Source organism: Paraphaeosphaeria sporulosa, assembly GCF_001642045.1.
Source record: "Paraphaeosphaeria sporulosa strain AP3s5-JAC2a unplaced genomic scaffold CC84scaffold_7, whole genome shotgun sequence".
Taxonomy (NCBI): Eukaryota; Fungi; Ascomycota; class Dothideomycetes; order Pleosporales; family Didymosphaeriaceae; genus Paraphaeosphaeria; species Paraphaeosphaeria sporulosa.
This window is the reverse complement of record NW_017253366.1, coordinates 349,125-364,203: the sequence shown is the minus strand read 5'-3', so window position 1 is coordinate 364,203 and position 15,079 is coordinate 349,125. Positions and strand designations below refer to the sequence as shown.

General features: G+C 55.9%; 5 protein-coding genes across 5 annotated transcripts; 4 read left to right on the top strand and 1 right to left on the bottom strand.

Annotated features, from left to right (window-relative positions):
- Positions 1-25: 25 nt before the first annotated feature.
- Positions 26-1,326, top strand: CC84DRAFT_1165758 (solute carrier family 25 protein; the record flags this gene model as incomplete). The annotated part of the gene is made up of 2 exons (XM_018178791.1): positions 26-550; positions 619-1,326. Exons 1-2 carry the CDS (start codon positions 340-342, stop codon positions 1,323-1,325), a joined length of 918 nt encoding a protein of 305 aa, XP_018033890.1. The 5' UTR covers positions 26-339.
- A 17-nt stretch (positions 1,327-1,343) lies between these two features.
- CC84DRAFT_1248693 (RNA-binding domain-containing protein) lies at positions 1,344-3,386 on the bottom strand (the record flags this gene model as incomplete). The annotated part of the gene is made up of 5 exons (XM_018184264.1): positions 1,344-1,826; positions 1,879-2,542; positions 2,596-2,862; positions 2,926-2,978; positions 3,029-3,386. 5 exons carry the CDS (start codon positions 3,384-3,386, stop codon positions 1,693-1,695), a joined length of 1,476 nt encoding a protein of 491 aa, XP_018033889.1. The 3' UTR covers positions 1,344-1,692.
- Positions 3,387-7,676: 4,290 nt separating this feature from the next.
- On the top strand, positions 7,677-9,044 carry CC84DRAFT_1206881 (Cloroperoxidase; the record flags this gene model as incomplete). The annotated part of the gene is made up of 3 exons (XM_018182062.1): positions 7,677-7,776; positions 7,835-8,075; positions 8,192-9,044. 3 exons carry the CDS (start codon positions 7,677-7,679, stop codon positions 8,643-8,645), a joined length of 795 nt encoding a protein of 264 aa, XP_018033888.1. The 3' UTR covers positions 8,646-9,044.
- A 902-nt stretch (positions 9,045-9,946) lies between these two features.
- On the top strand, positions 9,947-11,492 carry CC84DRAFT_1165753 (MFS general substrate transporter). The gene has a single exon (XM_018178790.1). It carries the CDS (start codon positions 10,128-10,130, stop codon positions 11,220-11,222), a length of 1,095 nt encoding a protein of 364 aa, XP_018033887.1. The 5' UTR covers positions 9,947-10,127; the 3' UTR covers positions 11,223-11,492.
- A 1,156-nt stretch (positions 11,493-12,648) lies between these two features.
- Positions 12,649-15,069, top strand: CC84DRAFT_1095778 (uncharacterized protein; the record flags this gene model as incomplete). Its single annotated transcript, XM_018174632.1, has 3 exons — positions 12,649-12,768; positions 12,972-13,190; positions 13,240-15,069. The coding sequence occupies 3 exons, from the start codon at positions 12,649-12,651 to the stop codon at positions 15,067-15,069; spliced, it is 2,169 nt and encodes a 722-aa protein (XP_018033886.1).
- Between the last annotated feature and the right edge of the window lie 10 nt (positions 15,070-15,079).

Genomic DNA, 15,079 nt, shown 5'->3' with positions numbered 1-15,079 from the left:
GGCGAGCGGGGCCAGCTGTCGTAGATCGATCTGAGCCTCACCACACCGTCTGTGCGTCAATGATTCACGTCAAACAGTCACACGCCACCTACCATGATGGATCACACACGTGCTGCCACCCTGAAGATTTGCATTCCTTTGCAAACGGAAACCCACGTTCAGGTCCGCTTCTAGCCTCCCTGGACCATGACTTATTCATTCCTCAGGCATGCTCCGGTACGGATGCACGCATCCAGTGCCTGAGCCTCGGATAGTCGCCTGCCTGCCCCACAGTGAGCCTTGGAAACGCGGCGCCATTGCCCTCAAGACTTCGAAACACCGCACCCTCCGGCACCAAACATGTCTGCAGATTTCTGGGCCGGCTATACCTCAGGCGCTGTAGGCATCCTTATCGGGAATCCTTTGGATCTCGTGAAGACGCGCCTCCAAGCGGGAAACGCAGCGCCTCATGCCGAGCCTACGGGTACCGTCATAGGTCCCGCACCTGCTGCGGATGTGAGCCCACGGAGCTTTAGACAGCACTTTGACCGTGCGGGAACACTCGTCAAGGGTGAGAGGCAGCTTCTGGTTATGTTTTGCAATTGAAGGGAGGCGCTGATTCGCGCTGTGTTAGCATAGGCACCACAGCGCCCCTTCTTGGCTACGGCGCACTCAACGCGATCCTCTTCATGACCTACAACCGCACGCTCACACTCCTCCACGACACTCCTGAGCTCCCTACCTCGCTCGCGAAAGTCTGGTGTGCTGGTGCCGCCGGCGGCCTCGCATCCTTCGTCGTCAGCGCGCCCACAGAGCTGATAAAGTGCCGCGCACAGGTCTCGACCGATCATGCTACCAGCTCGTGGACGGTAGTCAGGGACGTGTGGAAGCGGGAAGGAATACGCGGGCTCTATTATGGTGGTGGCATAACGAGCATACGCGATGCCTTTGGGTATGGGTGGTATTTTTGGACATACGAGTGGAGCAAGCAAGCGGTGAGCTCTCCGACAGACACGGACAGAGACACGGCCATCAAAGTGCTTCTCTGCGGTGGGTTGGCAGGTGTAGTCACCTGGGCATCCATCTTTCCGCTTGATGTGGTCAAGACCCGCGTCCAGACCCAGTTGATCAACGCACCACCGCATGGAGAGAGTGAGACACTGCTGCCGCATCAAGCGCATGGAAAGCGACTAAGCACGCTCCAAGTAGCTCGGAACGCTTACCAAGCGGAGGGCGCCCGAGTCTTCTTTCGCGGGCTTGGAATCTGTAGTATACGCGCCTTTGTTGTTAACGCGGTCCAGTGGGCTGTCTATGAATGGATGATGCGCCTGTTACGGCAACCTTGAGATTGTCTTCATCCGACCAAGCCTAGATGCTGTCCTCACACGAAGCACTACAATGCGTGCAACGAACCATGCCGTCCCTTTCAGCAGAACACATTCCTGAAATCCACGATTTCTCAATCTAAAGTACAATATGAAAGTGGTATGAAATTTTTCCGATCCATCCGTCACAAAACTTTCCTCCATGCATGACCCATCGCCAAATTACCACTGAAATGTCCGATCTCTCAGACAGATGCCGCGTACGATGAATAAATGATCCTGACCCTGTGAATAGCTGTGTGCAAGCTGTGAACAGGGAGTCTTGTACGCTGAGACGATTGGACTGACCTCAAGCATAAATATGAAGGCAACGCCGCTCGAAGCGCCTTTACATGATTTGGTCCTGAGTAAGGCCTCCGGTAGCTTCAGTGCCCTCCATGGCGTCGCCGTTGCTCTGGTTGGAGTAGCGGACGTATGTGAGACCGAGGGGCCTGCCGCCGTACTGGTAGCCAGTGAATTTCTCTGTTTTGCATGTAAGCAGTTGGAATGTGAATACGACTGGCGTACAACTTACGGATGGCAGTCTCTGCATCGGTAGCCTTCTCGAATTCGACGACACCGGTGCCGCGAGAACGTCCGTTGGGCTCGTACTGGATCTCGGCACGCTTGACGGCGCCAATGGTTGTGAACAGCTCGACCAGGTCTTCATTGCTGGTGGACCAAGGCAGGTTGCGGACGTAGATCAGGTTACTAGGCTCTCCCCCAGAGGTTGCGTAGTCAGTGAACGGATTGGGTGGGTTCGAGGGACCATCAGCAGCGAAGCCGGGACCACCGGCACCACCACCACCGCCACCGTAAGCACCCGCGCCTCCAGCAAACCCACCGCGGCCGCCTCCAAAGCCACCTCCAAAGCCGCCACGGCCACCAAAGCCGCCACGGCCGCCAAAACCGCCGCCAAAACCACCACGACCACCAAAGCCGCCGCCGAAACCACCACGGCCACCAGCCGGGCCAGCAAAGCGGTCCTCGCGCACTTCGAGGTTACGGCCTTGCCACTCATAGCCATTGAATTGGGTGATGGCGTTCCGGGCGTCTTCGGGAGTGTCGAAGGCAACGATACCGGAACCCTTGGGGCGGCCATCTTGAGCGAGGTGAACATCGGCACGGATAACTGATCCAGTGACGGCAGCTTGACGGAAGAGATCCTTCAGATCTTGCCAGCCTACGTTGTACGGTAGCTGAGGAGGAATTAGCGATCGAACCCTGAATTAGCAGGGACGAGGACACGTACGTTGGCCACATAGACCTGGCGACCGCCGCCGCCTTGCGGTGGTCCTCCAAAGTTTCCTTGGTATCCTCCGTGGGGTGGGCCGCCAAATCCGCCGGGGCCGCCGCCGCCTTGGAAGTTTCCACGAGTGGTGCTGGGGTTGCTGAAGCGAGGCTCGGCCTCACGGTCCTCGCGAACGTACACGAGCCGTCCCATCAGGTTCTGGTTGCTGAGCGTCGCCACGGCGTTCTGCGCCTGCTCCCGAGTTGCATATTCCACGATGCCACAGCCCTACACCCAAGCAAAAGCCAGTCAACCTCCATCCAGCGCACAAGCCGACCATCAGACCATTACCTTTGACATTCCATTCGGCAGCAGAAGTACGTCTGCAAACAAGACCTCGCCGGCTGGAGCGCGTTAGCAATTGCGCAGCGCCAAACAAGCGACGCGACCATACCCTGTCTCATGAAGTCTTTCAGGTGATGCCACTTGACATCGTACGAGAGATTGCCCACATAGACGCGACGGTCCTGCTGGGACGACTCTCGGATGCTCTGCATCATCGTCTCTTTGCTGGCAGGGTCTACAGACCGCGACTGGCCTCCGCGACTAGATCCGTACGATTGATAACCTCCTGCGCCACCACCACCGGGGGAACGCGAGCGACGGTCGTTGCGGCGATAGTCTTCGCGGCTGCGCGAGCGGCTGCGCGGCGAGTACGAGCGTCGAGAGCGACGAGGTGAGCGCGAGCGACGTCGGGGTGAGCGATCGCGGGCTGAATCGCGCTGCTCGTAGGCGTCAGTTTCGTACGACATGGTCGCGACAGACGTGACGGGAGATGGGGTTTGATAAGGGCCGCAGTGTGCGGAGAGGGCGGGGAAGAGGCGAGGTGGCAGGTGTGCGTGACGCGGTCTGATGGAATTGGCGCTGGCGGTCGACGAGCTGGAGGCCGTGAACCGTCGTCGTCAGGGCAAGCGCCCCCGGGCCGGCTTGGCGTCACGTGTGGGGGCGGGACGCTGCTGCCTGCAACCGGCGACGGCTGCGACCACGAGCTCGACGGCGCCGCGTTCCTCAGGCATCGCAGTGGCAGGCACGCTCTGCGGGGCAGGGAGCCGGGTGCCAGCACGCCGTACAATTGGGAAGGAGAGAGGGCCGCAACTTACCTCAGAGGGCCGGTAGGAGTCAGTATCGGCGTCTTGGGAGTTGGTCAGCGCAAGGCAAGGCAAGGAGCAGTAGAGAGAGAAGTTGTGGAGTGGTGGAGTGAGAGGAAGGAGGGGAGAGACAGGTTAGATGCCGGGGCCGCCTACCCATTTCTCGTTGAGCAACAGCGCGGCGTGCAACAAGGGAGCTCCTGCTCCAGCTGAGCGGGACAAATGTGCAAGCGCTGCAGCAAGTCTGCCTTTTTGCCTGCGCCGTCCAAAGCCTCGATCGAGTATGCCCTGCGGATGCTGCGGCCGCTAGCCAATGCGAAAGTCTGCGAGGCCCAGGATCCGGTTGTGTGGTCGTAGGGTGCAGGGAGGGAGAGATGGGGCTTCGGCTTCGGCGCGGGCACGCGTGATACGGGCCCTGTTGCGTCGGATTAAGCTGACTCTGCCTTGAACCTGTGCTGACTGTGACTGGGCCTGGCTGTACTTGACTGGACCTCACTTGACCGTCGTCGAGTGAAGCACTGAGCATGAGCCTCCCCTCCCTCTCCCGACCCCAACCCCACCGATGAGCCGATGAGCGGCTCGAGCCCCGTGCGCGCCGCCCATCCCGCGTTCCCCTAGGCCTTAGGGCTGGCCTCTCTGCCCTACGAGCAGACGTCGCTTCACGACAAGCGACGAGGGCCAAGTCGCCCTTCCGTCAACACGGATATCGCTGTCCATCAGGTTCGCAGCGGCCACGCAATCCTCTGCCGACCGCGGGCCGTCTTGCAGCCCTAGCAGGTCCTGCTTTTGGTTTCGCTCCATCCCTCCCCAAACACCCTCCCTCACCCATGCATCCACAGGCCGGGCAGCTGCATGCCCCACCATCGCATTGTGCCGCTGCTGTGCCGCTGCAATTTCTTCCATTGGACTGTTGCTTTAATGAGGGAATTTCCATCTGCAGGCCCGATTCACCAATGGCATTTGCTCTAGGAAGCCGGCAGCCTCAGCGACGCTGCGAAGCCCACCACACACGCTCGGAACCTTAATTCAAGGACTCCGGCCCGCTAACGACGGCTACTCCACCACTCCACCATATCCCCACTACCTTGTTGGTCGCGCTTCTCCCTCGTCCCGCCTCCAGACATAGGACTCTTGTCTGTGAGTTTCTTATGATACCCCGGAGCATAGTATGCAGTATCAACCTTCCACGGAACACAAGGTTTCGACGTTAGCTGCTGCAGCCAGACTCAAGCAGCCTTGCTCTTGGGCCACAAAAACCGGTGTACAGACGATCGCCGATGCAAGCACCTTTCGGAATGTGGAAATGCTCGGTTGAGCACCCTCCCTGCAGCCCGTGGTGCTGTAAAACACAGTCCACTTGGCCCGCATATCGTGCTGTCCGGCCTGATGCACGCATTGCCGCCGCTCGAGATCGTGCCGTCCATATGCAGAATCTGAGTGGGGGCATTTTGTTGCACGGCATACAGTTTCTCGCGAACAGCTGACTTCTGTTGGATGAAGCACTGACCCTTACCCAATCGCTACTTGGTCCAAAGTCAACCAAGTGGGCCCACGAACTAATCGGTGAATGTACCTGGGCGGGTAGTGGGAAAACAGCGACACTGGTAACCACGCACGCAGCTAGTGCGGGAGGAAGGTTCTCACCACCGCACACTAAGCATGCAATGCATGGAAGAATTCCATGACCTTCTACAGCCGCTATCATTGAGGATATCGGAGATCCACAATTCGATACCGAGATCAGGCATTCAAGCCAAGTTCACACTGGGTTCACATCCTCACGAACACCTTGATGTCTCTCAACTGGCTCGACCTCGCTCTTGTATTGCTTCCATGCCCCTTGCCAGACAGCCTCGTATATTCTGCTGACGGCTCCGCGAAGAAGTAAGCTTCGGTCGAAGCAATTCTTCAGGTCCGCGGTCAGCTCTTACTGTGCTGTGCACAAGCGGCTACACCGCTCATTCGAAGCTGCAAACTCTATACTGCACGTCGTGGTACATATTGGAAACTCCAATCGTTGCTGTGCCTTGCCTTCCCCTGCCATTTCATGATTTTGCACTCATATTCGCCTGACGTGGGGGTTCGCTAGTCATACCGAATAGCCTGGGATCTTCCGATGCAGAAAGTATTCACGGCACTTTTCAACGTCCCATGGATCAAACCAACTCACAATTCCTGAGCAACGCGCTTGTTCGTGGTCAGGATCGGAGTCGCGTTCAGACGTCGGTGCTCAGTAGCTGGAGCTCTATATATTTACACTTGGAAACTAGGTGGGCTATTGTCAGATACTGTACCGCAAGTCGGTCACCGTCATAACTTTGTGCATGCAAAACCCCCCTCCGAATTCGGCCCTGCGCTTGCCTGCCACTAAACTATTATACACAGGTCTGATCTCGCCAACTTTAATCCACTACAGCACTCCGAGATGCACTTTTGTGCCGACTGACCTAATCATCATTCGTCACGGCTGTTAGGTCGGTCGAGGGCACCCGGACTTCCTGCTTCGCTCATTTCACAATATTGTTACGTTGTTATATTTCGGGCGTAGTCAGGCTCATTCACCCGATGACGATCAAAGGGCACATAATACAGTAGGTCACGTAGACAGAGTATGTAGAAGCCAACACGAAAAAGGACTGTTTCGAGCTTGAATTATTACTATATGAACAACTCAGGTTGCGGCACAATCGATTCGCTAGTCGCGTTGAAAATTCCCAAACTTCGTCTCGAATCCACTTCGGCGTCCCCGATGCTGAGACACGCAAGAGCTATCGATGCAGCCGTGAGAGACATGGTCGTCACTTGATATGCGCCTGCGTGGCACTCATTCACCTGAGTCTGCGCTACCCATCCAAGTGCGTTCTCGAGTTCGAGGCATACCGTCACTTGTTTCCGTCTTCGTAGCAACCCACGGCCACGGACACCCTTGCGCATCGAGAGGTAGTCTAGGGGCGCCCCACAGGGTCATACTAATCGGCATCCTAGTGTTCACCTTGAGAAGCATACGCACGCATCACTTTTCAGTTCCTTCAAAAATTCCGGAGCTGACGGTCTGCACCGCAACATGTTTCTAGATCCTTCCGTCACCCTACAACTGACTTTGGGCGTTTCCATGCCGATCACTTAACTGCTCGAGAACATCTAATATATATTCTTGCTCGGTTACGCGCGAACGCAGCTGGGCCAGTAAATCCTTTCACGCGAGCGACCAGGGACTGAAGCATTTGGTCCTCCCCGCAGAAGTATATCCCAGCTACGCATCAGCCTCTAGCCGCTTGTAGTTCGCGTCGCGAAAGCCAGCGCGAGTTCCAACAGTTTTACCTTCTGCCTAGATTACAGGTACTGTTCGTGGCACAATGGCAGGGCGTCGACCGCGCGGCTCCTTCATTCGAACAAGGGTCCGTCCTGAAACACATCGACTTGCCTTTTACGTACAACACACGCCCGCCCGTACAACGTCTAGGCAAAACATTACGAAGCCATTCGAGCAGCCCGAAAGCGCACGCAGCCACCTACCATCCGGTGAACAGGAGCAGTTGCACCGCTAGATGTTCTACTCGTACTCATCACTTGAAATACGAGCCGGATGTCACTTTGATGCCTCAAGAGAGGCATACATTTTCTACTTCTGCATCTCGTGCCACCCTTTGCACAAATGAAACTAGACACAACCAGTCACTACTTGCATGCTGTGTAACCGAAACGAAGTGTGTCATTGGCAATAAAGGAAATATGGTTGGCCATGTTCATGCATCATACCCGGTCAATATCAATCCTATGCAGGATTCTACAGGGGTGTAAACGTCGCGAACAAAGGCGCGTTTCCGAAAAAGCGTGGTTCTACCACGGGATGCATCGGCTGCTAGGAACGTATAAATGAGCCTGACCAACGCTGTAGAACGACACGATTGTGCAGACTCAGTCTCCAGTCTACAGTTTAACTACTCAAGCATCATGAGGTCGACTTCTTTCGTTGCTGCGGCTACGCTTCTTGCTGGGCTTGTCCGGGGACAAGGTTCGGTTGAGGACTGGCATCCTCCTACCAAGGGCGATGGTATGTGAATCTGGGAACATCGTATCTACAAGCGAGCACGCGTACTCACAGACTGCAGTACGAGGGCCATGTCCTATGCTCAACTCGCTGGCCAACCACGGATTCCTGCCCCACTCTGGCAAAGGCATCAAGTTGAATGATACCATTCATGCCCTTGGAGAAGCCTTGAATATCGGCCAAGACATCGCTATCGATTTGTTTGGCTTCGCAGCCATGACGAACCCAGAGCCTAATGCAACTGAGTTTTCTTTGGAGAACTTGGGTCGACACAATGTGTTGGAGCACGATGCTAGTCTGAGGTGAGTTCTCCTTTCCTTCACTGGGAAGGACAAATCCTTTCGCGGTCAAGTCAGCCCTTCTGTTAAGAAAGCTTCTGTCCATCCATTCTATCTAGCAATGCTAATTTCCCGACCAGCCGCGCAGATTTTGACGTGACCGGCGACTCGGTCTCTTTCAACCGTGACGCATATGACGAGACGCGCAAATTCTGGACCTCCGAATCCATCACTGTCAAACAGGCCGCCGCCGCCCGCCTTGCGCGCTACAACACGTCTCAGACCACAAACCCAAAGTACACCATGAGCCCGCTCGGCGACCGCTTCAGCGCCGGCGAATCCGCCGCGTACCTTCTCGTCCTGGGCGACATCTCTACAGCAACTGCACCTCGGAAATTCGTTGAGTACCTGTTCTTGAACGAGAGGCTGCCAGCGGCGGAGGGGTGGAAGAAGCCAAGCCATGTGTTCACGCCGACGGATCTGGCGACGGGTATTGATCTCATCTACAACGCAACTGGGGCCTCTGCGGAAGATCTGAAGAAGATGAGGGCAAGGAGTAAGAGCGAGCTTCATGGGGGGAGCTGGAGGGACTAGCGGGGGTACAGGGTAGTCATAGTCGGCAATGCGATGTTGACGATGTGAAAGCTATTTGATCGTGTGCGGTTGGTGTGATGTGTCATCATAGAACGTCTTGTATGTCTGCTCGAGTGGCAGTCTCGTTGGATGCAATGATCTTGTCTTGCGTCGCAAAAATGACCATTATTCCGTAAAAGCTGGCCATTCCGTAATGAGTCCGCTGTGATGGAATGGTTCAGTTCTCATGGGATATCTCCGCTTTTGCTTAGTGGATTATCCGCTGCGTCTGGCGTACGGAAGGTGTGCGCTAGCCCACGTGGGCAGCTCCACCCATTTAAACAATTTCTATTCTCCAATCCCTCTACTTTGTCATTTCGGCTACGAGATGACGTCTTGACTGTTGGCTTCGTGATCATTGCATTTGACTCGATCGAGCTCGGCCGAGCGTAATCCTCAGTTTATTGGCACGCGGTGACTCCTCAGAGGCTCAGACATAAGACTGTATGGGATCCACTGGCTACTGTGCGTTACACATCAACGGCATGGCATGCGCCAATAACATAGACGCGGCAAGCCGCATGGTTATGCTCCCCAAAGGAAGCTTGAGCGCACGCACACCGCGCGACGACGCAGTTTGCAAGATCCTGCCGAAGCCATTGAGGCGAACTTGAGGTCATAGGAGACGTTCCAGGTGCCCATCTGCTTCTAGCCTGGTGTGGATACGCCGCCTCCTCTCGTTTCTACCCGCTGTCCAAGCTCCTTCGGGCACTAACAGACATGTGAAAAACACGCGGTCACGGGCCTCACCACGTTCGAGTGGAGAGAGCTGGGGCGCTACCTTTAACTAGAACATCCGGCGCCATGGCCTGAAGCCTGGTCGTGGAATGCAGCCCTATCCGACCTACGTCAGTAATGGCCAGGAACGAACACTCCAGAAGTTACAAACCATCCATCGGCAGAAATCCTCGCGGCCACAGATGGGCGCGGCATCCCATGTCGCATCGCTCACCACCGTCATTTCGCACCCATATCTTCAGTAGTGGGTCTTTCTCGCCCAGAAGTAGAAACCTCACTCGAAAATCCTGCGCGACATTCTGATAGCTGAGATGCTCCGAGTTATGTCCTTGCCACCATTCCCCTTTTGTTAGCCTTTCTAGTACAAAAACGGCTAGATGGCCCCACCCTACCCGATGCTTCGAAGCACGGTTTCCTCCGAGCCAACTCCGTATGGTGACTTCCAGCACGTTGCACAAATTTTGAGGTTTGAGCAAAGCTTGTGCAGGGCCTCGTGCGAGGTTCTGTGGAGATGGGGGTAGTATATATTGAGTGGGTGCCTCCTGCAGCGGGGGAGGGAGAGATAGTGAGGGTTTGCCATCGAACGATTATTGTCCTGCACATCACTCCACATTTTTTCGATAAGGCCTGGGTAAAGAAGTTCCCCATCTCCAGTTGAGGCCCTCTTCTCTATACTTCCAGCTGCTCTGTCATCGTCCTGGGACTATGGCGGATACCTCAAGAGACTACGCAGGTCACTCCCGCGCCTCCGACTCAGCATCAGATGCAACCCACATCGCCGAACAATCAAGACCCATCTACCGCTCAATAACAGGCTCGAACGAGCCGACGTTCGACGGCGCCGACGTTGTCAATCTCCCTATCCGAACCCTCAGCAACGATGCCGACCTTCAGGAATACACCCAGGAGACCATCGACGGCCAGATCCTTCACGAAGTACGCTCCAACATCACCGGCAATATCGAGCGCTACGAGCTGGTCACTTGGAAAATTAATGACCCCGAGAATCCCAAGAACTGGTCGAAAGCGTACAAGTGGTGGTGTACGATGTGCGTTGCTTTGACGTGCTTTGTCGTCGCTTTCAACAGTGCTGTCATTACAGCCGACATCGAGGGTGTGGCGGAGGAATTCAACGTCAGTGAAGAGGTGGCATTGCTCACGATCACTCTGTTCGTCGTGGGTTTTGGTGTTGGACCCATGGCGTTTGCGCCGCTCAGCGAGATCGTAGGTCGGAGAATCATCTACGCGACTACGCTGTTTCTGGCGGTCATATTCACGATTCCGGGCGCAGTGGCGAAGAATATCGAGACGCTCCTTGTCACGCGTGCGCTTGCTGGCATCTGGTTCTCTGCTCCAATGACACTGGTGGGTGGTACTTTGGCAGATATGTGGAGGAACGAGGAGCGCGGTGTCCCCATGGCCGCATTCTCCGCCGCCCCTTTCATCGGACCGGCGATCGGGCCGTTAGTAGGTGGCTTTCTTGCCGACGCAAAGGGCTGGAGGTGGCTCTACTGGATTCAGCTGATCCTCTCTGGTGCCGCCTGGGCGCTGATTTCCTTTACGGTCCCGGAAACGTACACCCCGACGCTGCTTGCCCGCCGGGCGAAGAAGCTCAGAAAGGAGACGGGAGATGACAAGTTCGTCACACAAGAAGACATCTCGAAGGCGCCGCTCAGCCAGCGTCTCATGACTTTCTTACTCCGACCGTTCCAGCTACTTTTCCGAGAGCTCATCGTATTTTTCATCTCGGTCTACATGTCTGTTCTCTATGGATTGTTGTATATGTTTTTCGTTGCGTAAGTGTCTCCATCTCTGTCCTTGTATAACACGGCGTCTTACTTCAGGCTCCACAATCCACACCGATTGACGGACGCCCCGAGGTCGTTTTCGCGCGCAGTGCTACTTGCAACACTCGCTAATACTCGTGCAGCTACCCAATCGTCTACCAGAAAGGCAAGGGCTACAGCGCGGGCACCACTGGTCTCATGTTCATACCGATCGCTGTGGGCGTAGTGCTCAGCGCCTGCTGTGCACCCCTCGTAAACAAGCACTATCTCAAGATGGTCGCAAAACACAACGGCACGCCGCCGGCCGAGGTACGCCTCATCCCGATGATGATCAGCTGCTGGTTAATTCCGATCGGGCTGTTCATCTTCGCGTGGACGTCCTACAGCGAGCTGCACTGGGCAGGCCCTGCGCTCGGCGGCCTCCCCGTCGGCTTCGGCTTCATCTTCCTCTACAACTCGGCGAACAACTACCTGGTCGATTCGTACCAGCACCAGGCGGCGTCTGCGCTTGCAGCGAAGACATTCCTGAGGTCGTTCTGGGGCGCTGCGGTTGTTCTATTCACGAACCAGATGTACGACCGGCTCAACTACCAGTGGGCTAGTACGCTGCTTGCTTTCATTGGCTTGGCGTGCTGTGCGATTCCTTTCGTGTTCTACTACAAGGGTGCTGCTATTCGAAAGCACTCGCACTACGCGTACAGCGGGGACGAGGAGAACGAGGCGGGCATGAAGGAGGCCAAGGAGGCTCATTAGTGGTGAAGGTGGAGCAGCGACATTGGCTTTGTTTTATTCTTTGCGTTTCTTTACTTGTTCTGGCGACAAGATCTCCTGTTTGAGCATTGATGTGGCGTCTGCATGGGATAAGCACGGCAGGATTTGGGATTGGTAGAGAGACTGGTGTTGCAGTTGCATCTGCGCATGTGTATTAGATGAAAGTGACTAATAATTCTGCATCGGACTCATTCTTGCAACATGTGCATTCAGCGGCGCATAAACTTATCATCCTATTTCGAGCTCACGCGCTTTCGTGGTGAAGTCTCCCATGTGGGAACCTTAGCGTCTTTTCGAAGATCCACTGTACAAGGTATCCCAACATGAGGGAATAAAGCAGGTTCTGTGGGCTTCATGAGGCTCAAGAATGGCGGCTGGTTGCTTTCGCCGGGCCTGCGTATGAAGCACGTCGCTGAAGACTCGTCTCCAATTGACGATCAATATCTCTTAATGAACGGCTGACATTAATCTGGGGCGGGGAAAAGCGCGAGGTTGGGACGGTCATGGTTAGTCACCGACGGCGGCCATTCATCATCGCTCACGTTGCCAAGACACGGACCCTTGCCGCAGGTCTCACGCCCCACTCGATCTTCGCGATCTCCAAGGACGACAGCGACTTCTCTCCACCACAGGCATCCAGCGAGATCGATGGTTTTGGTGCTGCGACCATGGACGACGGCGAACCCAACCAGCAGCCGCACGCGCCCGCCGGTTACGGCCACGACGTGCCAGCGCGGTCCGACATCGACGAGATCCTGAGGCGGAAGCGAAAGGCCCGTGAGTACAAGGTACGCAGCTTGGAGGGAGCAGGTGGACGGGGAGGGCTGGGCTGGTTTCTGAGGGCTTTGTCGGGCAGCTGCGTGGCCTCTTGCGCTGCAGCAGGCACGCGGTTGATGGGCATCGAGTCTGGCGAAGCACTGGGCCGACAAAGCAACTCTTCGACCAATGCGCCCTCGGATGTTTGCAAGAGCTTGGTTTAACATTTTCGCAGGCCTGTTATCCTTGTCGCCAACGGAAGGTCAAATGCGACCAGTCGGTTCCGTGCAAAACATGCGTTGTCCGTGAGCATCCGGAGCTCTGCACGTATCATCCTCCTAGCGAGTCGCATCCGCCTGCGAAACGCCTGAGCATGGGCGTTGGCCAGAATGGGAACGACTTTTCGAACGGGATGGTGCACATCCATGGCGGCACTGTCACACTTCCGCGAGAGGTGCGAGCGTCTGTCTGAGAAACAACAAACAGGAAGCTGACTGCCGCAGGACTGGGAACGCATCTGCGCAAAGCTGCAGACGGCAGAAAAGTCGCTGGCGGATCTGAAAAACTCGGTCGCGAGCGTCTCCGAAGTGTCGCCCAATGCGCCCGCGAACGGATACTCTCCAGCGACGGCTGGCAACACTCCGCTGGCCGCCTCTGCGCCCATCGACAGCGAGACGAGCCACGTCAGGACGCAGGGCATTCACACCTACAACGACTTCACCGGGCAGACGATTCACGTTGGACCGAGCTCTGTACCGGCGCTTGTGATGGCGCTAGGCAAGGGTGACAGCCAGTTTCCGGGCATACAGGACGTCTTGGGCAAGAAGAGCATGTTACCCATCTTCGGCTTGGACAACGAGACGGCTACATATCCTTTTGTCGACCTTTGGGGTTTGCCCCACGGATCTATCCAAAGAGCGCAGGAGCTAGCCAACGCGCTTCCCAACGATACTGAATGCCTGAGCTTCTTCCGATCCTATCGAGAGACGGCACATGTCGTATATCCGGCGGTTGCTGACATCGAAGGCGTAGAGTCGGATTTGTTGCTCTTCTTGATCAACCGGGCAAGCACCCAGGGCACCAACGGCATCACCGACGAGCAGATCTATGGCAAAGATTTCCACTGGATAGGTCTGGTGTTTGCTATTCTTGCCTCAGGCTGCCAGTGCTCGACCCTGAGCAGGAAAGAGCGGGAGTTGACTTCACAGGTGTACATCTGCTGCAGCTTCGAGTGTCTCCGCTTCACCAACTTTCTTTCACATGCGACTTTAGAAAACATCCAAACGCTCCTCATTCTTGGGAACGTTATCTCCAATAACATGAACGCCGGCGTCTCTTGGAGCTTGATGGGCCTTACCGTCCGCTTGTCGCAGACACTTGGTCTACACCGAATGTGCCCTTCATCCACGCCTCTGCCAATTCGAATTGCTCGCAGCAAAGTATGGTGGGCATTGTTATGGCAGGACTCGTTGCTCTCCATTTCCTACGACCGTGCGTCCTCAACCACCACCATCGACCACACCATTCCCCTGAGCCCGCATACCGCGCCCGGTACAAGAACATATGTCGAGAGCATGTATCGTCTTTGCAAAGTGGGTCTCGATATTGTCCGAGAGCGTCAGCGTCCACAAAACTCACAGGAGGCTCTTATGCGCATCACGGAGCACCGAAACGAGCTTCAGGAGATCATGGTGGATGCTGCAGATTACCTAAAAGACTCTAGGCGATGTCGATCGATGAGGGACCAGCTGGAACACTGGGCCTTGTACTTGCACATTTCCTACATCACGTCCGAACTTTGTCGGCCTGCGATCAGCCCAAGCACGGCAGGCTTCGATCTATCGAAGACTCTGCGCAAAGTGTGCATCGACAGCCTCACCAACACCGTTGAAGCGTTCCTCGGTCTGCAAAACATGACGCCATTTGCTACCCGCTCGTGGGCTTCCGTCCATCGATCCATCAGCACAGCCCTTCTCCTCGGTATCATTGGCGAACACAACCGCAACGAACGAGCCCGGTCCCTCCTGACAAACCTCGTCCAGGTCCTCGGCGACGTCACTGCGAGCGTCGACCCAGCAGAGCTGTCAGCTCCCATGCAACGATCAGTCTCAGCACTTCAACGGCTGCTGAGCGTTCCAAGTGCTCCCAGGAAGACAAGCGAGGCCGGGTCCCAGTCGTCTCCTTCGGTGGCACAGTTCACTACTGATGAACTTAATGGCGTTCTCAATGGCGATGGCTCACTGACGCAGTCTCCTCTGCTGGGGCTGGAACTTGACTCGTCGCCATATGCTCTGATGGAGTCTATCGTGTGGGGTGCCCAGAAGACGCCTTGAGATTTCCCTC